The 25795-nt window shown below is 44.5% G+C and overlaps 1 protein-coding gene across 3 annotated transcripts in view; it reads right to left on the reverse strand.

The window, feature by feature from the left end:
* Positions 1-25795, reverse strand: part of Camk1d (calcium/calmodulin dependent protein kinase ID) — a 401940-nt gene that overhangs the window by 252463 nt on the left and 123682 nt on the right. For all 3 annotated transcript variants that reach the window (XM_057787298.1, XM_057787297.1, XM_057787299.1), the window contains exon 2: positions 5104-5235. In XM_057787298.1, coding sequence (XP_057643281.1) covers positions 5104-5235 — 132 coding nt within the window. The remainder of the gene's footprint in view (positions 1-5103; positions 5236-25795) is intronic.

Consider the following 25795-nt stretch of genomic DNA (forward strand, 5'->3'; position numbering starts at 1 on the left):
ACACAGCACCATAACCTAAGGCTATAGTGGTGGCATGCAGACCTTGGTGGAGACCATCAGCTCTGTAAACGGACTTAAAGCCCACTCAAACAAGAAGGAAATGGTGTGTGATACCAGAAACCTAGCCAGCTACCCAGCTATAGAACCCATGGATCTGGGAGGAGAGCCTACCACCACCACTTTTCTAAACCAGCAGCATCCCTAACTCCAGTCTAAATATTTGTCCTTATACTTTATACTTTATACGTTTATCTGTGGATAAACGTAGTCCCCACTCCTCATCAAGGAATCTTCTCTCTGCAACAGATAGAGGCCATCATGGAAAACCCTAAACAATCAAAATACAGAGTGTGGAGCCCAGCCCCAATGGGTCACAAAACAACTCTGGCACCTGAAGCCTCAGGAAACACTGCAGAAGAGGGGGTGCAAAGGTTATAGGAACCAGTGGAACAGGGAGCTTGCTGTGAGAGTGTATCTCCTAGAAGCATCACAAGCTACACCCATAAAGTCGCACCAACACGATTGCCTAAACATGAGCTGAACAAGGACAACAACAGACCTCCTAATGAGGGCAGGGAAAGCCCAAGAGGCTGCAGCCCTACACAAAGAACTACTGGCAACTTAGGAATGCTGAAAGCTGAGAGAACTAGTCTTCCCCAAGGAAGAGCACAATAATTGATTGTCCAAAATATAAATGTTTCATTGCATTATTTTATGGGTATAATTCTACCTGCATGTATGTATGCATACCACTTGCCTACCTAGTACCTGCAGAGACCAGAAGAGGGCAGAGGATCCTCTCGGAACTGTAGTTACAGAGGATTGTGTGCCACCATGTGAATGTTGGGAATTGAACAATGTCTGAGGTTTTCTGTCACACCAGGTCCCAAAGCCATTTAGCCCCAAAGAAATGCTCAGAGGTCTATATTAGTTATAAACTGATTGGCCTGTATCTCAGGCTTCTTATTAAGTCTTATAACTTATTATTCTTATAAGCCCATTATTCTAGTCTATGTTAGCCATGTGGCTTGGTACCTTATTCAGCAAGGCAGTCACATCTTGCTTCTTCTGTGGCTGGGTCACAACTGCAGAATAAGCTTTCCCCTTCCCAGAATTCTCCTGTTCTCCTTGCCCACCTCTACCTCTACTTCCTGCCTGGCTACTGGCCAATCAGTGTTTTATTAAAATACAATTGACAGGGTAAAAACCATTGTCCCACAGCATCTGCCTCTTCCCAATCTCGACACCTTAGAGTCAGCTCTGTATTAGCGCCCTCATATCCATCTCTCCCATCCAGCCCACAGACCGTTTTAAACACACTCCTTCTTCATTTCTCTACATGGCCTGCCTCATGCCCTCTGAGGTGTTCTCACTCCATGCTCCTGCTCCCTCCGATCAGTCCTTCCACGTTCTGCTGCAGGACACTTCATGATAAACCCTCACCATTTAGCTTCTCTCATGATAACCCGGTCACTCCTCATATCTACTGCCTGGAGCCCAAGATCCAAAGCCAAATTTAGAGCATGTCCCACCATCCCACCTTTCTCCAAACTTAGGGCTCCCTTTGCCTCACCTCAAACCCTCTGCCCCATCAAAGGAGCCAGTTCCCAAGAATAACAGCCTGGTTCCCTATCTCCTAACTTCTTCCTATACCTCTCTCTCTCTCTCTCTCTCTCTCTCTCTCTCTCTCTCTCTCTCTCTCTTCTTTCTCTCTCTCTCTTTTCTCTCTCTCTTCTCTCTCTCTCTCTCTCTCTCTCACACACACACACACACATACACACACACACACACACACACACACACCCCTCAACTCTTCTTTGTTTCTTTCTGTAGTGCTGGGAATTAAACCCAGGGCCTTGCGCAGCAACCTACCACTGGAATCCATATCCAGCCCTTGTCTCCTAGCTTCTGTTTGAGTTGCTCCCTCTGATTGGAATGCCTATGTTGTTGAAAATGCCTTCATGTCCTGGAAAAAAATGCATTTATGTGGCTGCCCCTCCTCCATGCAACTTTTCTTCAAGCCCATCCCTAGGTCCCCTAGGCATGTTGTCTTCAAATCAGTTATAACTTTATCTTGTCGGTGAGTAGCAAAATCTAGATCTCAGGTGTCTGATGTAGGATTCCCCTCTGCATGCTGTGAATACCATTGGTTAATAATGAAACTCTCTTGGGCCTGCACAGGGACTAAAGGTAGGTGAGGAAAACTAAACTGAATGCTGGGAGAAAGAAGGGAGGAGTGAGAAAGAAGCCATGTAGCCCCCACCGGAGATAGATGCCAGACAGAACTTTACCCGGTAAGCCACAGCCACGTGGCGATACTCAGATTACTATAAATGGGTTAAATTAAGATATATGAGTTGGTCAATAAGAAGCTAGAGCTAATGAGCCAAACAGTGATTTAATTAATACAGTTTCTGTGTGACTATTTCAGTTGCAGGCATCCAGGAAACAAACAAGCAACCTCCTCCAACAGGTGTCAAGAACTCTACATTCAGTAGTGCTGCTTCCTGGTGTGCGCTGGCTAGTTTTACATCAACTTGACACAAGCTAGGGTTATCCAAAAGATAGAAATCTCAATTGCAAAAATGCCTCCACAATATCTGGCTATAGGGCATTTTCTTTTTCTTATTTGGTTTTTTGAAACTGGGTTTCTCTGCAGCTTTGGAGCCTGTCCTGGAACTAGCTCTTGTAGACCAGTCTGGCTCAGAACTCACAGAGATCTGCCTGCATCTTCCTTCCAAGTGCTGGGATTAAAGGGATGCACCACCACTGCCCAATTAATAGGGCATTTTCTTAATTAGTAATTGATGGGGGGGGGGACTCAACCCATTGTGGGTAGTGCCACCCCTGGGCTGGTGGTCCTGGGTTCTATTAAAAAAAAAAAAAAGCAGGCTGAGCAAGCCTTGGGAAGCAAGCCAGTAAGCAGCATCCCTCCATGGTCTCTGCCTCCAGATTCCTGCCATGTCTGAGTTCCTATCCTGGCTTCCTTCAGTGATGGACTACAGTTTGGAAGTATAAGCCGAATGAACCCTTTCCTCTTCAGCTTGCTTTTGTTCCAGTGTTTCATAATGGCAATGGAAACCCTAAGATATGGTGCATGCTGGGAACCTGATAAATTCTTCTTCAACAAATGAATGTCACCATGGTAGCCTTCTAAACTTGGTGCCAAGCTATTTTCTTTACAGTTCCTGTGCTTTTCTTTCAGCTGTTTATGATGTGGTGTTCCTCTTAGCCTACTTGTAAATCATTTGCAAAAGATCAACAGAATAATCTAGCATAGGAGATAAGCCACTTTTATCTCCTGAGAAATCAGTCTTTTGTTCCTTACTACCTAGAGAAGAGACCATGCCTCTAGGCATCCCAACAACTGACAGTGAGAAGCTATCAAAACAAGTCATTCCAAATCCGTGATCCTCCCTGGTTTTAAATACCCTGTCTGACAACGTGATTACTAGTGAGGCTTTGGGTGGGGATCCTGATTAAACCAAAATATTCATGGCATGAACCAAGACAAGATTATAAAGCCTATACCTGTATCCACTGCTCTTATGGATGGAAAATAACTCCAACACTACATATAGACTTCCCAGGCTCTTTTATTTCTAAGCCCAGACAACCTCTGGGCCCAAAGTGGAACCTTTAGAAAGAGAATTTCATCTGAAATGCCAGCTCCCTGTGACACATCTATAATTCCATGTCCCCAGTGACGAACTTCTTCAAACGCTGATTTCAGATGGATAAATTGGACATTTCAATACATGTTTCATCAACACAGTGTTTTCCTATCTGATGTAAATATTTTGTTTTCCCAGACGCTCTTCTACAGAACCATTTCCTGCAATCCTCCTCAGGACAGTTAAAACTCTCTAATTCCAACAGACAGCCCAGAGAACTTAGAAACCAACATAGAAATCCTCACACTAAAAACCGTGGAGACCCATTTGTTCTGGAACACTGCTATCAAGTCTGTGTTCTTCTCTGAGCTTCCCAAAGGTCAGGACAGGACAGACTGTCCCGACCACCTCAGCAGTGCTGGGCTAGACAGACAGTGGCAGAGCACTGTCCCATGGGTCACTGTAGGCCCCAGAAGGAATGAAGTGAAAGATTATGCAGGAAGGACGGACGGTGGGTGGTGGTTTCTTTCGGTCCCTAGATAAGGTTTGTTCCCATTCCACTTGTTTATCTGTACTGGATTTCTTGCTATGTACTGATTCCAAACCCCAAAAATTTCAAGGCTATTCTGAACATCTTTTATTAATACCAACTCAAAAATTTCCAGATAGATGCCAAAGGTGCAAAAGCAGGTACCATATAAGGTCTGTTCCTTCAAACTTCATGAGACATGTTTAAAAGATTTAATTCTAGCAGTACAGGGAGTGTGGTGAGGACCAACCTCAGAAGACCATCTGTGGGGGAAGGGTCAGATGACATCAGAATGCTTGTGTATAGCACTGTACTGAAGGGGATGAGATTTTCATTTGCTTTTATTATACGTGGAAAAGGGAAAGATTCAATGAAGAAGTGAAGCTCTTTGGAAACTCTGGGATGCCCATGTTGTGTAAGTGGCAGAGAAAGGGGATGGGGAACCACAAAGTGTAGAAATAGCACAGGAGGGATTGATATTCCGAGCTATGTTGCATAGAAACTATACACGTGCAGGGCTGGTCAAGGGCTTGCCAGCTTCACATCCATATAAAAAAAATAAAGCAATGCCAATGGCAATAATAATTGTAATTCTCAACACGCCATGCTATGGAAATAATCTGAGGTCTACTTTATAAGGAAGGCTGGGCAATTGGAACCAACCAGGGTCACTCGGCTGTGATGAAGGGTGGGGTTTCAGTTCAAAATCAAGTCAGCCTGCAACTGTGCCCTCTGGAAAGAACTCCATCCTTAACTACTATGTTGTAAGACACTGGAGCTATAGGAAAGCATTTTCAGAGCACTGCATGAGTACCCGTCAACTGCCGGGTCCCTCTCTTTCTGCCAGCTGGTAGCTGGTGGATTCTCCCACGCCTGTGAAGCCAGCCTAGTGCCAGGCCTTACCCCTACTCCAGAGGATGCTCAGACAAGACGGAGGAGAGCCTTCTCTCCAGTACTTACTTTCTAAGAACAGCGATCTCGTTCTCGATGCTGCTCTCTTTGCCCTTCAGCGCCTTCTTTGGGATGCACTTCACTGCGAAGAGTTTCCCAGTTGCTTTTTCTTCAGCTAAAACCACTTCAGAAAAGGCCCCACTGTGAACAGAAAAAGAGAGAAAGAAGGGTTATGGTGAGAGGTTTTGGTTGCAGAATGGCCCCTCTGATCTCAGCACAGTAACGAGGAGAATGACCACAAGCATGACTGTTATATGGTGTCCAGCAGGACTCCTTCCCAAATGCCCTTAGAAGAAGAAAGTCATGGTGATAACTGTATCTCAGTGCAAAGAGACGGTGGATGTCAACACAGGAACAAAGGGGCAGTGAAAGCTGCCGTGGGTTGGCCACTTGGAAGTGCCTCTTGTCACATTGCTATACAGCATGGTTAGGTTAGGGTCCCTTGGTAGGCAACAAGAACATTCCCTGAAGACGTTCCCCACAGAGAAAAAGTGGTAGTCTTAACATGACTATGTAGACCAGAAAGTCATAGGGACTAAAATTCTCCAAGTCCATAGAGGCCCTCTCACCTACAGGCTTTTCCTGATTGTCTCACAAACACTGAATTAATTCTCATAGATAGGTAAGAATGTAATTACAGTGTGAGCTGGCGCTACAGGAGGGACTGGCACTTGGGTTAACTCATTGGTAGGGATAGACAATCTTTCATTTGGCAGCTTATTTCCTTTGCAAGCCAAACAAACATACAGTGATTAGGCCCATCTGAAAATACAAACCCAAGTCTTTGACAAGAGAGAAACACAATGTAACCAGGATGTGTGGAGCCAAAGAGCCCATCTCTCCCCAGTGATGGCATCATCAGGCTGCACTGTCCAAGCTTAGAAACAGACCCAGCATCCTTTAGCCACCAGCAAAGATATTCTTAAGTATACACAGGAAAAAAGGGACAGGATTCACATCTGCTTGGTACTGTGGACTATGAGACTTTGGGATAATGTTCCTACTAGAACATGAATTCTCAAGCAAGAAAAGAATGTCCATTTTCATGACCTGAATCTAATTATTCAGGGCAGGAGATAATCATTCAATGAAACAGCCAAATGGGAAATTCCAGCGAGAACCTTCTGCCCAAATCTATAAAGAATTCATAAGTAGAATTATTTACTCAGAAGGCTATATCCTGCAGATTCTTCAGTCACCTAAAATAATCATCATTAAATATAAATACATACAGCCTCACAGCAGTTTTCACAGAATAATCTATGGAGGGAGACAGTCCCTGTGATATCTGCTCACTATGAAGGAAATCGACCCAAGAAAACCAGTTCAGAACACGCTCAGAGCCCATGGCGTGTGCTTCTCATCACTTCTGATCCAAGGATAGATTTACTCAATGAGGGTGAAGAAGACCTGAGTACCCAGACACCAGATCCCTCCTCCACATCAGGGATAATTCCACACCAGAGTCTCCTCATTTATTTTTGTCTTCCACTCAGTCCCCTGTAATGCACTTATACCATGAAACTGTCACATGCTGTTTGAACGTATTCAAAGTGAACTCTGGGAGTAAGAAGAACTTTCTGGTCCCAGACTCTAACATGTTTGTTTTCAAGTGTCCTCCAGACCCCCTTTTCCGGGGCAGCCTGACCCTCCCCCAAATGTGACATGGAGGAAAGGTAACAACAAGATAGCCCAAGAGTAAAAGCACTGTGCCTTTGAGAACAGCTACAAGGTGAACTCTTCCCAAGGAGGTTGCTACTGTTTACCCCATGGTGAGAAAATGAAAATTCATCTGCAGAAAGAAAGCTCAGCTGCCTGAAACTCTCAGTCTGGGAACTTATTCATGACTGTTACGGCAGGGCATTCCCCGATCACTTCTGCTGTAGAACTGTAAGCACCCAACTAGATGTCACCTTTCTGCACTGTTTGTTCTTTTACAAAAAAAAACAAACAAACAAACAAAAAAAAAAACACCTCACCCAAAGGGAGACCCCATAGGAATTTCAGCTAATTCTAACAGTTCTTCCCCTGGTCGGTTTCCGCTGGGTGTTTATAAGCCCATGATTTAATGTTGTCTTTTCTTTATTCTTCTGCAGTGGGCTGCTCTAGTCACCTCTAGGGTTGTGTCTGTGTTTTGAGCACCCTGTAGGAAGATGGTTTGCTATCAATCCTCTGCTTCCACCCATCTGCTACTTACTGTTTATTCCTTTACTTTCACCTGCTGTATAGATAAGAAACTCATTAAAAATCAAAAGCAGGGCTATCATAGATCATTCTTTAGACTTTATAAAACTGTTCCCAATGCTGCGAACTCAGTGGGTTTTATTGGTTTCCCCCACCCTGGGTATCTTTCCAATCTGCCAAGTCCTTTCTCCAGAACAGAGAATCCCTTCAGTGCTGCCAGCATCTGCTGGGCATGGGTCAAAAGCTACCCTCAGGCCTCTCCTCTCTCACTGGCCACTACCCTGCTCTGCACGCACCCCAGCTCTTTTATTGTCCCCAGGGAATCTCTACAGACAAGAAGAGACCATGGCCAATGCAGAGGAGACAGTCTGCTTAAAAGGGGACCCTCACCTGCAGATATGAGGCTCCCAGAAGGGAAAACACTGTTTACCCCTGTGAGTCATTTTCTTTCTGGGAGATGGTGAGAAAGTGAGATTACAGCTCGAGTTGGAAGGTTAGGGAGAGGACTGAGAGAGGGTGGCACTCCGGCAGCGGAGCGTTCTCTGCCTTTGTTCCTGTGGGTAGAACAATCTATCTAAGGTCCGTGTGAGGCAGAACCATGGGGCCCACATAAACAAGATGTTTCACAAACTAAGCAGCTCAGGCTTGACAACATGAGCCACGCATGAGGTGCTTAGAGATGGACATGGGACAGGTTCAGGACACATGAGAAAGCCCCAGAAACAGTCACTGAAGTCAAATCATAAAGCCGGGGGCATTGTCCCACCCTCTCCGAATAAAAGGCAGCCTACGTTTTATACCCCCAGGTACAGACTCAAAAGAAAAGAGGTCAGATCTCCAGCACCCATTTAAAAGCTGGACATAGTCACATACAGCTGTAACCCTAGTGCAGAGCAGGGAGACAGGTGGATGGATTCCTGGAGCTGTAAGCCAGGCAGCCTAGCCAACCTGTGAGCTCTGAGTTCAATGAGAAACCCTGTCTCCAACAATAAGGTAGACAGCAGACCCAAAGGACAACTGACACCAACTTCTAGCCTTCACAGGCAAGTGCACACACCCGCACGTGCACACGGAGACATATACACTACATGTGTCCATACATACAATAGGTACAGTATTTGCACGTACACACACAATGAGAGAAAGTCATACAGGGAGAGAAAGGGAGATTTGAAAAGAGATGACTTTTTTCCATAATCATAACAGCCATGAGATTTAAAGAAGAAATCAGGTGATGGATAAATAGACGAACGAAGGGGAACATACAAATAACCCTAGTTCTGGGGAGGCAGAGTGGTTCCCTGGGCTCACTGGCCAATCAGTATGTGAGCTATACTGAGTGGCCAGTGAGTGGCCAGACACATACACCATACATAAAATGGAACATTACTCATCCTTTAAGAGGCTCTAGCACATGGTCCAGTACAGATGAACCTTGAAGACATGTGCTAGATGAAAGACACCAGTCACGGAAAGGTAACACTATGTGTTTCCACTCCTGTGAGGTCCCTGGAACATTCAGGGTCATAGATAGAAAGTAAACTGGGCTGGAGAAAAGGAGAACAGGGAGTGACCGTTTAACTGGGACGGAGTCTGGAAAATGAAAAGAAGCAGATGGTGGTGGTTACACAACAGCGTATAATAGTTCAGGCTATAGAACCCCACACCCAAAGAAGTTAAAATGATAAAGTTTATGGTATGCCTATCTTAGCACAATAAAAAACAACAAAAGAATTCTTATACGTGTCTACTCAATGGCAAAGCTTCCCATAGAGACAGTGGGAAAATGTGAAAGACTCTTCACATTTTGTTCCCTCCCAAAAGACGAGAGGACTCACAGGGAAATTACAGTGGGTCAAGCTGCTTGGTATCTACAGAATTCTCTGGAATGTGTCAACTAATCTAGTCCTTGGGCAACTCTGAAAGATATGGTACACAAGAAGTCACTGCCAACGCCTTTCAGAACCAGGACATCAAGCACTGAGCCTAGTGCAGAGGCAGGATAGAGTGGAGAACCAGACACATTCATTCATCCCCCTGAGCTCTTTCTTTTCTCGTGTATGTGTGTGTGTGTGTGTGTGTGAGTGAGTGTGTGAGTGTGAGTGTGTGCATCTGTGTGTCTGAGTATGTGCGTGTGTATATGTGAGAATGAATGTGTGTGTGAATATGTGTGAGTGTGAGTCTGTGCATCTGTGTGTCTGAGTATGTGCATGTGTATATGTGAGTATGAATATGTGTGTGTCTGCGAGTGTGTGTTAGTTTCTGTGTTTAGGTGTGTACGTGTGTTCGCAGGTACACATTCATGTGTGTGTATTTCAAAGGACAACTTCCATTATCATTCCTCAGGTGCCATCCACCTTGTTTTTGGTGACAGGCTCTCTCACCAGCCTGGAAAGGCCATGTGGGCTGTATTGGTTGGCCAGGAAGCCAGGACCACCTGCTTTGCCCTGAGCACTAGGATTACAAGCACATGCCACCACACATCACTTGGCGTTTTCCCGCGTGTACTCAGGTCTGTAAACACTTCGCTAACTGAGCCCTCTCTTTAGCCCCCTCTGAGGTCTTCTTCAGTACACTGTGTAGGGGTGGTGCAGGGCAGGTTACCCGGGAGCCTGCCACCCCAGCACTGAAGGTGACGACAGCAGAAGAAGCAGAAAGTGTTGCTAGGGGAACACTTTACTCCTAAGCTCGAGCATACAAAACCACTTTTCTCCTTTACCCAAGCAACACGCATAAATTTATCTTCCTTAAGTTTTCCAAAGGTGATGCTTTCTAGACTTAGACACTGTAAGATGAACATACATTGTTATTGTTCTCACAATAAACAACAATCACTTGAAGACACCCCAGTTCAAGGCAGCTAACTAAGATCATCATTAATAAAAGGGGTGAATGGGCCTTTCAGACACTTTCTCTGGAATTACTCAACACAGTTTCGGGAGGCTGAGCTGGAGGTAGAAAGGACCATAGCAAGGGAAAAGGTTTGAGAGTCTAGTAGGCCTTCAGACAACCCAAGAAGCTAAATGCCAAGGAAGGAAAGTGGGGGGAGGGGTGGAGCATGCTTTCCACTTGTACTCGGCATGTTGTAAGTGTGAGCAGTATGTGTTCAAAACCAAGTGGCGGGCACAATGCTGTCCTAGACGGTCCCGTTTCTACCCGGCCAACAGCTGCCTGTGATGTTAGTGTGCCCGAAGGACAAGGCAGGCCCTCCTCCTCGGCAACCTGGCGGCTTTCTTCACCTCCACTCACGGGACACTGCGTGGGACACGTTTGTTCACACCTGCCCAAGAAAGTTAACATAGCACTCTTGGTTCTGATGGTGAAAATATTAGATCTGTGAGTTGATGTCAATAAGTAAAAACTCATAGGAAAGAAAGAAAAAGTGGGGTGCCGTGGAGACCTCAAGGTGATAGAAATGCACAATTAAAGGAGAAATAAAAATTCCAGGGTTCTGGAAAATTACACGCTTGCAAATTATGACAAAAATGTTTATTAAGCCGGGCGGTGGTGGCGCACGCCTTTAATCCCAGCACTCGGGAGGCAGAGGCAGGTGGATCTCTGTGAGTTCGAGGCCAGCCTGGTCTACAAAGGGAGTTCCAGGACAGGCTCCAAAGCTACAGAGAAACCCTGTCTCGAAAAAAAAAAAAAAAAACAAAACAAAAAAAAATTATTAAATTATAAAGGTAATCATTATTCAAAAAAAAAAAAAAAAATACCCAAGCTCTCAGTGAAATTCATCTGTGACAAATAACCAGAGCGGTCAGACAAGTTGTTCTTAGACGCTAACAACCTCTGCAGCTGGGGAGAACTGCAGAATCTGCAGGCCTGACTCCTTCCCTGCTGTGTTTCACATCAAACCATCACCTGGAGGCAGACTGCTGGGATCCAGAGATGGGTACCAAGGAGGAAACCGTCTCTGGAGGACAGAGTTTCCAGACTAGGCAAATGTCATGGGACTAAAGAATTTTAAGCAATTGCTTAAGCTTTAAACTTCATAAAGAATGGCCCTTTTGTTTTGCTTTAATAAGGCTCAAGAACAGACTCCTGCTATAGACTGCTGCACCCAGTCCACTGAGGACCCATACCCAGGCCGCCCTGAGTGTGATGGTGACCAATGGGAGGGCGAGTGGGCTGGGCTCTGGGCAATGCCTCCTCTGCCCATCTCTGAAAAGGTAGCATATGATTCATGCCCTGAGGATGCCTAGGCTAATACCCAGCATTAAAGGTTTTGTGAACCACGGCTGGCATGCACCACCCAGATGTAAAAATGCATAGAGACATTCAGAACATTCTAGCTCCAGATCTGTATCTTCTATCAAGGCGAGAGTTCAGAAGAGAGGCAAATAAATCCTAGTGTCCTTACTGAGCCACCTGCTCACTCCCAGTTGTGATCATCAGAGCAGCAGGTAGGCATGGTAGTGCACACCTGGAGCTCCAGATGTTCAGGAAACTGAACAAGAGGACAGCTTGAACCTAAGATCTTGAGGGCAACCTGGGGAGCATGTCCAGGCTTTTCTTAAAAAGAAAGTGAGAGGGGCCAGCAAGATGGCCATCTTAGGGAACTTATCATCAGCCTCGGAAACTAGAACCTTGTACCTTCTGACTTCTGCTTTCCCATTTGCTAGTAATCTTTAACCTGAAATTAAGAAAAATATCAAATAGTCTAAAAGAATAATGCTTAGCTGGGTGCTCATAATGTACCTAACTTAAACACAAATTCTCTTCTCATATAAGAACAACTTAATCTCAAAAGAGACAAGACTGCAGCTTCCAGTCTACTGTAGTTTTCAGTGGTTGGGTGTTCTGTGATGTTAGTCAAGATGAAATGGTAAACACACTATCTTCAGGGGCTGAGAAGATAGACTAGTCAGTAATGCACTTGCTACACAAGCGTGAGGTTGGATTCCCTGCCCCCGTGTAACTGCCAGGTGTAGTGGTTTGTACCTGTAATCCCAGCACTGAGAAGGCAGAGACAAGTGGTTGCCTGGAGCCCTCTGCCCAGACAACACAGTGATCTCCAGGCTACTGAGAGACTTTGTTTAACAGTAACCAAGGTACACAGCTTTTAACAGACGACAACAGACGTCATCATCTGCCCTTCACTTACATCAATATATAAATTCACTAACATACAGATGAAGAGATGGGGGGAGGGAGAGAGGGGGAGAGAAAAAGAGAAAGACTCACACAGAGATGAACACACACACACACAGATTCCTTAGACGAAATGACTTTCAGGAAGGATAAAAAATTGTCATTTTGATTCACGAAGTATGTTAAACCAACCGTTTGGTAAAATTATATTCATCCCAAATTAGACCAAGAAATAATCAGATGCTGGAATGATCAGCCCTATCCGCTGAGAGTCAGCTATTATTGGCTCATTGCCTTTTTGTGCTTTTTAGTTATTTTACATATGAACCAGATCGATTATGTTATGAACTTTATTAACAGCATCGCCTTTAGCCTGCTACCAGCATCACACCCTGAACTGGGCCCTCCAGCATCACTCCAGGCCTCTCACCATCTATCAAAATCTTCTGTTCCACCAAGCATACCGTTTTCCCTGTTGTTAGGCAGAGACAATATGTATTTTATTAAAAAAAAAATAGGAAAAGAACTTGATCAGGAAAAGACAATGGAGTCGGTGATATTTGTCTTGAGACAATCTAGGAACTAGACAGGCACCATTTAGAGCTAGTGTTTCAGAACAGTCAATTCTTAAAATAGAAAAAAAAAAAACCTACACGCTAACCCCAACAGTCCTCTTCCTGAGCAGAGAAAGTGAATGAATCACAATAGCCCTGGACTAAGATGGCTTCCGTGTCTCAGCCACTCCCCTGGCAGAAACCAAGTACTCTGAGAGATGCTAGTGCCTCCTGAAAGTGTCTTTCAGCATGTTGAGTCAGCACACTGACCAAAGGCCCAAGACACCCCAGAATAAAAGTCAGATTCTGCAAGGCAAGCACATCAAAAGAGTCCTGATTTCCTATCCTCACAGACCAACTATGCACACTGCACAAAAAAAAATAGGGCATCTGTTTTCTACATGTGTCTTACAAAGCCTTCTCCTTGGCAATCACATAGTAGGCTATGTATCAGTAATATGAATGTTATATATGAATGAATGCTATGTGGTGTATTCATATATGTTATATATGAATGATATATATAAAACTTACTCCTTACTTCTTATTGATTTTATTGAGCTATACATTTTTCTCTGCTCTCCTCCCTGCCTCTCCCCTCCCCTTCAACCCACTCCTTTGGTCCCCAGGCTCCCAATTTACTCAGGAGATCTTATCTTTCTCTGTTTCCCATGTAGATTAGATCCATGTATGTCTCTCTTAGGGTCCTCTTTGTTGTCTAGGTTCTCTGGGATTGTGAATTGTAGGCTGGTTTTTCTTTGCTTTATGTCTAAAAACCACTTATGAGTGAGTCCATATGATCTTTGTCTTTCTGGGTCTGGGTTACCTCACTCAATATGATGTTTTCTAGATCCATTCATTTGCCTGCAAATTTCAAGATGTCATTATTTTTTTTACCACTGTTTAGTACTCCATTGTGTAAATGTACCACATCTTCCTTATCCATTCTTCAGTCGAGGGGCACTTGGGTTGTTTCTAATACACAATGGAGTTTTTTCCTTACTTTTTAAGTTTGCTCGTGAACCGGGTCTCACCAATTTTGCCAGAACTGCTGCCCAGCTAGCTTCAGGGATTCACTTGCCTTCCTTCCCCTCCCCCAATGATGGGATTACAGACAAGCACTGCTGAGTTCCACTTTCTGCAGGACGCTAGGGACCCAAGCTTAGGTCCTCATGCTTGAAGCAAGCACTTCAGCAACTGAGCCACGACCCTAGTTCTGATTCTTTGTAACTGGGAAAAAAAAAAAAATTCCATCTTCCTCTGCAACTGGTAATTCTACAATGACAAGCAAATTTCCATGGGATCATCAAGAACCATGGAGAGGAATCCTTAAATATTCATCCGATTGGCCTGAGTGTTGCCCAGATCCATTCCTGGTCTCAGTACATTTCTGCGTCTCAAGCCACTGAAGCAGGTCTCTATTGTGACAAACCTTGTGACTACGAGAGGCATCAAATGGCTGCCACCCTCACTGCCTTTGACATCTTCAGTTTCTAAAGGCTGTTCTGTGGCACTAAATCTTTACTGTTAATAGATTCACTGATCCAAATAGAGCAGACAAATAAATTCCAAGTGAATGCATACTGCCATCCTCAGAACACGCTTCATTTAACGGCACAGCTTTCCCCCTCGATTCTTCGTCAGCCTCTCATGTTTTATCTCTGAGGTCCCTATGTCACTTGTCAAAGGGTGACACGGACCCAAACAAGTCGGCGAATTTTGTTTTTTTCTTATCACACGATCAGGAAGGATTCTGGAAAGCCTAGTTTTTGGAGATAGTGGCAAGTAAAATGTTTTGGCTCTTCAGGGACCAGAAAGGCTCCCAAGGCCACAGCTAGAGTCATTTACAGGCCCATAAAGCATGTATACGGGCTACTTGCTGAGCGGGGATATCTGACAATGGGTGCTGGAGGAATGAATTAGATGAATCAGGAACTCCATGAATATTTTCATCTTTCTGTATTATTGTATTGTGACAGTTTATGCTGATGTCATTAGGAAGACATCTCTCTGCAGAGGTGGCTCTTCAGAGAGCCTTCATGCCTTCCTCAGATATGACAAGGACGCAGACTTAGAGGATACTTGTTACCTTCTCTGTGACTATTACAAGAGTTCAATTTCTTTCAGTAACAGGGCAGTTCCTTTAATAGGGCCGGTGGGCATCACCCCCAAATTGTTGATAGAAGTGTGAGTCAAAGGCTGGGATAGAACAGAATATTTGTTGGAAACATGGTCAGTTTTGTCCTGTCCATCATAGGCCCTCTTTTTTTTCTAAACAGTACTAGGGATGGAGCCCAAGGCTTATCCCTGCTAGGGGAGTTCTCTACCAATGGGCTAGCTGCATCCCTTGCTTTAGTTTTGATTTCTGAAACAGGTTCTCATTAAGTTGTTCAAGCTGGTCTTGAATTCACCCCATAGACAAAGCAGCCCTTGAATTTGTGATCCTCCTGCCTCAGCCTCCTACAGAGCTGGATTAAGGGTCTGAACCAGAGCCTGGTAAGACCATCTTATTGCAAAACTCCTGAAAGGCTGACTTTCATTGTTGTTTAGAGCAATGTCTGAATAAGAACTTGAAGAGTTCTGATACCTAACAGTGTCCTCTTAATTCTCTAAGCTTCCCCATAAAAACCAGAGTTCTTACAAGTTCACTAATAGGACCAGTGACTGTACCTACGCAAAGAAAATAGTATCAATATTCTTTTTTTTTTAATAAAAAAAAGCAATTAGTGTTAGAAATAGCAAAGAATTAGGAAGATCCTGAACAATCTGAAAAATGTAATGGAGATGGCATGGTGGCACAGACCTATGACCTCAGCACATGGGAATTGGGGAAGGAGGAGCATCCTGAGTCTGTGGTCTACACAGTGAGATCCAGATCAGCCTGGGGTACATAGTGAGATCCAGGTAGCCTGGACTACACAGTGAGATCCAGGTAACCTGGGCTACATAGTAAGATCCAGGTAGCCTGGGCTACACAGTGAGATCCAGGTAACCTGGGCTACATAGTGAGATCCAGGTCAGCCTGGGCTACACAGTGAAATCCAGGTCAGCCTGGGCTACATTGGGATATCCAGATCTGCCTGAGCTTCATAGCAAAACTGTCTCCAGAACAAACAGGTAAAAATACACAAATACATAATAGGACACTAAATACCTATTTAAAATAACAAAGTAGATTTATGCAATTGAATTATTCCCAAGATATAAGTTAAATGATATATGTCATGTTATGTTCACATTTATATCACACACACACACACACAGAAACAGAGACAGAGACAGAGAGACAGAGAGATTATCTTGGGAAGGATGAAGAAGAAGCCATAACACTACTTCCTCTGGGGAGTGGCGTGGGGGTGAAGCTCACTGGAGACTCTTTTCAGTTCCTTCTATTATGTACCCATACTTTCTCGATTAAAAGTTAATGAAATGGAGAAATGTTTGGGAAAAGAGAGAATAATCAATATAATAATCTATACAAAATGACTAGCTAATTAAAGGCCTGCACTGGATATTTTAATTGGATCAGTCAACTAGCTAAATCACAATGACAAAATGCCAGTGACAGCCCTATCCCACAGCCAAGTTTGTCCTCTGTGCTGTGGAGACAGCCTGTCTAGACAGGACTCCTACGAACTGGTTATACAGCTCTGGTTCATAGACCAGCCACACATCCTTCACTGGTAGAGAGGTGCAGTAGCCTTTGAGACAAATACATGTCTTCACAGAGATTACTCTTGACCAAAGTAACACTGGCGGACTCCTTAATGGAGAAAGGAGAGTTTGAAATGGGTCTCGAACGAGGAATATGTTTCAATGTGCATCAACAGAGGGGCAGGGCCAGGAAGATGCAGGAGGTCAAAGTCAGGTCAGTGCAGTACTGTGTGTGTTCAAGGTCAGCGGGAGAGCTGACTGAACACAGCAGACAGCAGACACTTGATCAAAGGGGCCATCAGCAAGGAGCAATGGCTTGTGGTGATGTGTACAATGCTCAGCACACATCCCATGTATCTGTGTGTCTCGTGTTATCTGTATTCACAATCCTCTAGAGAGACTCATGGTTCACCAAAGATCTCTAGGTTCTGATTGGTGGATATGCCACCTGATGCCGCCAATGGTGCTTTGCAGGCGTGGCTAGGTTGTGTTCTTCTATGACAAATGTTCTGTGTTCTCCTGGGTGGAATCAATGTAATCACAGAGTCCTTGTAGCAGGAGGACAAGAAAGATCAGGTTCAGAGGGGATGTGACAATGGAAGCCAGAGTGACATCCCTGCTGGAAGAGACACAAACCAAACAAAACTTTCGGCTCCTACCTAGCAGCTAGAAGTAGAAGTAGGCTCTCCCCTAGAACGTCAAGGAGGAGCACAAGCCTTTCCGATGTCTTGAGTTTTGCCTTACAAGATTCAGTTTGGGACTTCTGACTAAAACTAAGATAATTTGTGTTACTGAAAGGCCACTAAGTTTTGCTAATTTGTGATAGCAACAGTAGGAAGTAAATATAAAATTAGCATCATCATTATTGTCATTTGCCACCTTGCAGAAACTACATCATAAGACCCAAGAAGTTATACAAATCCCAAAGCCACTGACTGGGAAGCAGCAATATTCAAGTCCAGCTGTGACATGTGGACAGGGTGATGCCCTAGGAGAGACAAGGGCCCACACTGTGTGTGCTCTGAGCATCTGATGGAAAGTGTACACCTGATGTGGGCTGTGAGGAAAAGGGAGGGCTTAAGGAAGAGGGACAATAAACAGAGCCGATTAATACGCAATATCCTCATTCCAACCAAATGTGTTTGGACTGTGTCCCGTGTCCTTTAAACAAACAGGAACAAAAGACTCTGGCATGCAGGAACTTCATGCATGGGCAACACTTCCCTTATTTATGCTACTTAATGGCGTAAAAACCCACTTTCTCTACTTTCGCCTTTAAAAAGTCCATCTGTTCTTGTCTGTCTCTGCTGCACACGTTTTGATCACTTAGCTATCACGTGGGTGATTTCATAAACAAAGCTGTAACGGGAGGTGGTCATGATGTGTGCTAGTCTCTGCATCCTCAGGAGTACAGAAGTTGGATCTGTGTGTGTGTGCATGTGTATTACTAGGGATCACACTCAGAGCCTCGTGTATGCTAAGCAAATGCCTGACCACTGAGGTCCAGCTGCATCCACATGCAGACTACAGTACAGAATAATTCTTCTCCCTCACACTATTGTCCAAAAACCAATGAAGCTCTTTTAACCTAGATAACTGCCATCACCATCACCACCACCTTGTTCTCCACAGAATCACCACACCACCAGTACTATTTATTGGAGTTTACTTTAAAATACTGTTATCAACCACATTTTTTTTTATTGATTTTATTGAGCTCTGCATTTTTCTCTGCTCCCCTCCCCTAACCAACCACATTCTTATTCTACCAACAACTCTACATGGTAACATCATCGTGCCCATTCTACAGCTGAGAAAACTAAGCCTCAGAGAAACTTACATTTTGCTATCGCGCTAATAACACTGACAGTCTAACCGGGACCTGATGTTGAAGTCTTCTGTCATTTTGAGACCATACCACTTCCCTACCAGTCTAGTTGTGATCAAACCTCAAATTCAGAAAGAGTGATGATAAAGGGGTACCAAGGGTTTCCCACTGTGCTCCCCATTCTCCAAAACTGTCCAGAGTCCTCTATCCTAACCAATAAATAGTCATTTCTATTAGACGGGTAAATTCATCAACAATATCGTAACCAGCAAGCATTCTAATAGGACAGCTGACCTCTTCCCATGTTCCTACAGCATTTGCACCCAGCCAAGGGCTGAGGCCGAGATCCTCTGCCCTCCTACTTTGCTGAGCCTGACTTTCTGCTGCGAGAGGGACAGAACTTTTCAGCAGAACTTTCTACCTTGAAACTCTCAGTGCTCTAGAATCCCTTTGGTCTTGGCTTCTTAATTTTCACTTTTTTCCTAAGTACAAATGCTCAGTAAAGCCAAACTGACCCTCCTGCCCACCCACTGGTCCTTCTCTTCTCGATGGCCTCCACATCTCATTATGCATCCCCTGGTTAAGAGAACTAACTTACTCCTCAGGCACAGTCGGCAGGCCCTTTTGTCTCCTACAACATAATCACATTAACTGTTCTCAGCCCATAGAGAAGTCCGTACCTCTTCGGGCTTTGCCATGGGGGAACATTCTGTTTGCTCTGCAGTCACATACACAGAGAGGCTGATAGTCAATTTATTATGAAGAGCTGATGACACACATACACACTCTGGCCAAAACCCACAGTACATATGCCCTGTGACCACCCCGCCCTCAACAGAACAAAAGATGATTCTGTGGTACTAAACCTTGGCTAAACACTAAAGGCCAGATCATGACTGCATGGTTCACTTTGATTGTTTCAATTCCTTGACCATGGGGGTTATGATCCATCAGAAAGAATGCAGGCACAAACAGGCTCTTGACAGCACACCCAAGTCCCAAGGGCAGGGACTAGAACAACATTCAGAGCAACAGAGAGGCCCAAGCCCCAGGCACATGCCACTCAATCTGGCCCAGGAGAGCAAGGAAAGGCTCTAACCCACAACACACCGCAGGTCCTCCACAGTGGCTTTTCTGACCTTCAGGTATGGGCTGCCCTGAAATTCAGGACAGGTCAAAACAAGACAGTCCCCCAAACAAAGATTCCACAGGCTAGGTGATTTGAAGGCTTCCAAAACACGTGGCTGCCTAAGAGACTCCCCCAAATTGGCCCATGATTAAAGTCCTTGAGATTCCATCAGCAAGCCACTTCCCCTTAAGAGGCGTGTAACTATTGACAGCCCCGCAGAAATCAGAGTGTGTTTCCTGGGGACAGGCCAACGTGGCACACGAAGACATTAGCAGGGCTCAGCAGGAAGTCCTTAATGAAACTGGAGACTAGCCACGCTTTAAACAGGAGTGAGCTCCAGTCTGTGAAGAGTAGCTTTCAAGGAAATGAGAATGACAAGCTGCCACGGATCACAAAATCACATAAGACAGGGCACTCTGTATGCTACCTCAAGATGCTAAGGAACAGTGGCAAAGAGCCTCAGACACAGAGGGCAGGTCACACATCTGTGAGCTGTAGGGATCGGGAGAAAGGGGTGAGTCAGTGAACACACACTGGGCCAAACGATCAGAACGGTGTTGAAGAGAGGTGAATGGGCGTCTCTACTCGGAAAAGCTCCCATGCCAGGGTGAGGGTGGCAGAGAAGAAACAAATCCATATGTAGTGGGGAGCCGGGTCAGTCAGTAAAGCACTTCACCAGGCAAGCCTGAAGTCCCAGGTGATCTCCAGAAACCATGTACAAAGAGTGAGGTGTGATGATACACACACCTGGAATCTAAGCTCTGGGAAGGTGGGGGTAGGTAAAGAGATCCATGGAGTTCAGGGCCAATCAGCCTAGACTAATCTGTGATCTCCAGATCAACCAGAGACTCTGTCCTGGAACAAGGCACAAGGCACTGAATAACAACAGCCAACATTGTCTTCTGGACTCCATATGTATGTATTCATAGGTGTGGGGAGGGGGACAACACACACACACACACACACACACACACACACACATCCAGCCCAGCAGCTAGAGAAATGGCTCAGCTTTAGCAGTTCAGGGCATGTTCTCGCAGAGGGCACAAGTTTGATTCCCAGCACCCCATCCAGAGGCTCACAAGCCCCTGAAACTCCAGCTCCATGGAATCCAACACTCTTCTCAACTCCTCAGACACTTGCGTTCACACATGCATGGACATACACACATGTATACATGATTAAAAATAAATCTAAAAAAAAAATACTCCAGTCCTGCATTGGCTTCCCAAATATCATAGGTCTGGCTAAATAAACTCATCTTAGTTGAGCTCCTGAAGCTTCCCCTAGACCCACCTACGTCCTCCTGGTAAGATCCAGTTTAGGCAAGAATGCCCGTCCCCATCCTTCAAGCCTGGTTTCCACCCTTAGCTGACCAGGGTCCTCAGCCTCCACGGCGCCCCAGGTGTGTGTGTCCACTGAGTTATTAGCATCCCTCCTTAGTCCCAGATGTTTCTTCCTATCATTCCACTGACCCCACCTGTTCTTGACCATACAGATGTTTCCTCTTTCTCATGCTGTATGCTGACTTGAACCCCACCTCCCCACCCCACTACAAAGGGGGACGACTGGACCAATTCCATTAAAGCTGCCCATCATTGTGTTTGCACAGATGCTGTTGGGTATCTTTTTCTTCACCACCCCAGAAATTAGAATCAGTTCACATTTTCTCAGGTTCCTCACTGAGCTAGGAAAAGTCTACCATTCTGGCTGGAATTCAGTCACAAAGCTACCTGGACTTGTTCCCCCCACCCCCGCCTTTTTTTTTTTTTTTTTTTTTTGCTTGAGAGATAGATGCGCTGCTCCACCACCTCTTCGTTCAGCTGAGGGCTTCAAAAGAGAACTGCACACCTGCCCTCAGACCTAAAGCACAGCACTCAGACCCCACCCAACCCCCACCCCCCCGCCCCACATCCAGCAGCTGGTCTGCGCCTCCCGTGCGTCTCCCTCACAAGGGCCAAAGCTATTCCAGATGAACAAGAGAGGTTCTAGAAATGTACATAATGCACTCAGACACAAGTGATCATGTGCTACTATGGCTCAGCGCTCTTCTTCTCTGCCTCATACTTCAGTGCTTCTGAAAATTAGCTCTAAAATACAAACTGCCCACACTAATTGTCTTCATCTGCACATCAGAAACACTTCAGGAGCAGCAGGGGAACACAGACATGAATCGCCACGCCTCAGACCTCCAGAATGTTAGGACTGGGGATCTGCAGGGATCGCCTGCACTCTCTGAGATGTGCAGGCCTGCCTCCGCTCCCGAGGGCAAGTATCGGCAATGACGATAGTGGCCTCGTTTCTTTACTTGATTTTGAAACGAAAACACCAGTCATGCATAGCAAGCTCCCCCTTCCCGTGTGTGAAGCCACCACCTGGCAGTGACTTCCTCTCTGCAAGCCTCGTGGTATTGAGCAAAGATCAAAGTGTACAATTTACAAAGGGGACAATGAGAACACATGTTGTGTGCTGCTGCTGTTCTTCTGCTCAGCATTGGCTGCCGCATCCATACCCAGGTGAGTGGTATTTAGGAAATGACTGCGGATGCCTTGCTGGCTATAATTACAAAGAAAAAACCTAGCTTCTTTAAAGAGCTCATGTTAATGACATTTCTAAATTTAAAAATTACCGTGAACTATAGGAGACATTTAAGGGGGGAAGAATAAGAAGATACGCATATGCTAATCTCCTCAAGATGCAAACTCCATGATCTTATTGGAAAAAGATAAAATATTCAGTCTCACAAAAAAAAATCTTAAAGTATTAGTATCCACACCACACCCAGGATCTTCCACTGAGAGCCACCTGCACAACTTGTGTGTCCATTCACAGAAACCATGTCCAGCAGACGATACCCCCCTCCATACACACAAACAGATACATGTGGACAAGGCACAAACACACAGTCCACAGAATGACCAGTTGACACACTCACCAACCCTCTAGATTCATTAGAAAACAAACCAATAGAGGACTAGAGGTAGATCTGTAGTGGTATTTCATTTGTATTTTAATAAATAAAGCTTGCCTGAAGACCAGAAGAGTAAAGCAGCCATACTGGCCAGCCTTACAGACCAGGCAGCAATGACACACACCTTTAATCCCAGTAGCCACACTATTTTGTCATAGAAACCAGGCAGTAGTGGTGCATGCCCTTAATCCCAGAACTAGAGAGGATTATAAAACAGGAGGAGACAGCTCTCAGACTCAGTCTCTTCTGAAGCTTCCTGGAGGCAGGATCACCAGTTTTGGACTGAGGTCGAGGTAAGAGCCAGTGGCTGACTGCTTTGCTTTTCTGGTGATCTTCAGGTTGAGCTCCAGTATCTGTCTCTGAGTGCTTAATAATCGTGCTTCATAGATCAGTGGTTAAGAACAATTCCCTCTTTTGCAGAGGGTTCAAACTCAGTTCCTAGCACCCACATTGGGCAGCTCATAACTGCCTGTGACTCTATTTCCCAGGGATCCAATGCTCTCTTCTGGCTTCTAAGAATACTAAAGCATGCATATAATCACATACATGCACACAGACAAAACACTCATACACAAAAAATAAATGAATAAAAAAGAAATCAAGGGGGCTGGATAGACGGCTCAGGGGTTAAGAACACTGGCTGCTCTTCCAGAGACCCAGGTACAATTCCCAGCACCCATATGGCAGCTCACAACTGTCTGTAACTCCAGTTCCAGGGGACCTGACATACATACTCACAAAGATATACATGCAGACAAAACACCAATGCACACAAAAATAAATGAATGTTGGGGCTGGAGAGATGGCTCAGTGGTTAAGAGCATTGACTGCTCTTCCAAGGGTCCTGAGTTCAGTTCCCAGCAACCACATGGTGGCTCACAACCATTTGTAATGAAGCCTGGTGCCCTCTTCTGGCCTGCAGGCACACATATGGACAGAATATTGTATACATAATAAATAATAAATAAATAAATGTTAAAAAAAGGAAATCAAAATAATGTTAAGTAAATCCTCAACAAGACAGGTCAGCTCTATTCAGGTTTGCAAAGGACAGGTTTCTGTGGGAAAGCTGATGATAGAGACGGCACTGACACTTCTGCAAAGTATGCCGGCAATGCTTCTATCACATTTTAAGAACTCACTCCTAAACAAAGTAATGTACTGTCATGTATGTATATGTACATATGTGTATATATATGTGTGTGCGTATATATGGTATTGTTATTGAAGTACTATAGGAAATGAAAAATAATTTTTAAAAATTTGTTTCAGCATGACATAATGGCACACACACATAAGTTCAGACCTTGAGAAGCAGAGGTGTTGAGAATGAGTGAAGTCCTGACTGAATGGGTGTTGATGACACGGGCATAGACACCTCAAGGACCCTAATGCCTCGGCCCGAAGAGAGTGACAAAGCCTTCCTTGGGTCCAAGTGCAACAGATATTAATCTCTGCACTATGCCACAGCTGTATGCAGTTGTCCAGAGGTTTGCAAATACCCCAGTATATGTAGAGGGTGTAAAGCGCTCCGAGGAGAAAAATAAGCTGTGGTTTACTCACAATAGCTCGTTCAGTGGAATATTAATGACAGTTGATCAAATGGTGGGATCTACTTGTATTAGCACAAATAAACCTTAAAAACGTGAAAATGAGGAAAGTTTACCAAAGTTTAATCACATGACTGATTCTGCTTATGTTGATAGGAAAAACGCAATCACCACATTTGAAGCCTTACATTGCTTGTTCATAACACACACTTATGAATTAAAGGGCAAAGACACACCAGCTTTAAGTAAAGACGCTCAAGGGGAGCGAGGAGAGAGAGAATGGAGTGGCCAAGAGAGACACTGTGGTATGTAACAATATGCATAACTTTCTTTTTTAACAATCTGAAGCAACTGGAACAAAATGTTAGTGAACATTTGCTCATTCTGGGTGGTGGGTACATGGTGGTCTGTTCATTCATTTTTCTGTACTTTGGTAAATCTTAAATATTTTATGATTTAAAAAATAAACCTAGAGCAAAGCAATGACTGGTACCTACAGGAACCTGAAGGGCTGGGGTACAGCCTATGGCTTTTGGGAAACTATTTCTCTTACTGGGTTGCTTTGCCCAGTCTTAATACAAGGGGAGGTGCTTGGTTCTGCCGCAACTTGGTATGCCATGTTTTGTTGATATCCATGGGAGGCCTACCCCTTTCTGAACAGAAACCAAGGAGCAGGTTAGGGGAGTAGAGAAGTGGTAGGGAGCAGGGAATAAGAAGGAGAGGAAGGAAAAGAAACTGCAGATATTGTGTGTGTGTGTATGTATTTAGAATTTTTAATTAAATTTGTTTATTTATTTTACATCCCAGTGTTCAGGAAAAGTTACTCAACTTCTCTGAGCCTGTGTTCCCATCTTTAAAATGGGGAAAACTCCCACCACTTACCTTGAAGGGTTATAAAAAGGTTCAAATGAGAAGAGGGAAACACACAGTCACTCTTCAGTATAATCAGTGAATACTATAAAATTTAATAAGACCACGGGATTGCCAACAAAAAATATTCACAAACGTCACAAAGGATAACTAAGAATGAAAGAAAATTTTGTGTAGCAAAAGTGAGCAACCAAGAGGTCATCTTCCGGGAGTTAGACTCTTCTACAGTAAACTCTGGCCCACAGAAATGAGGGCCTTGTCCCTATTGACACAACAAACAAGAATATCAGGACATAACTAGAGGTTATGGACACTGGCGAGACAGTCTCAGTAACCCCGGCTTCATTATTTCTTTGGCCTGATTCATGGAGGACATAATGGCCATTGTCAAGCAAGAAACATGACTTAATAGCAGGTGGTTATCATTAACAACGATGGAAGAAGAGAAACACAGAGTCCCCAGTCTGAAGGAAAAAGCTAAGTTCCAGGCCAACGAGACCTATGTCAAGTAAAAGGCAGACGTCAAACATTTAAGTGTTCCCTTTCATACCTCCACATACATGCCATGCACATGCAACACACACGTGTGTGTGCACATACACAAATGTTCACACATGTACATACAAAGCAATGATTGACTTATTTAGTAATCCCTTGATGGACAAAACTCTCAGGGCCTCGCTAGCCAATCTTCTCCACTATGTCACATGTGTAACAATCTTTAATGAGAAGAACTGGGTATGGGAACTGTTAAAAATTAACTCAAGAGAATTCTCTGACTCAGAGATCATAAATCTTTGTGACTTGGGACAGACTTCCCTCCCTATATTATCAGTTCCCTGGCCTTGCTCCTTAACAGCCATTTGC

The sequence above is a fragment of the Chionomys nivalis genome, chromosome 13, assembly GCF_950005125.1.
Source record: "Chionomys nivalis chromosome 13, mChiNiv1.1, whole genome shotgun sequence".
NCBI classification, from domain to species: Eukaryota; Metazoa; Chordata; class Mammalia; order Rodentia; family Cricetidae; genus Chionomys; species Chionomys nivalis.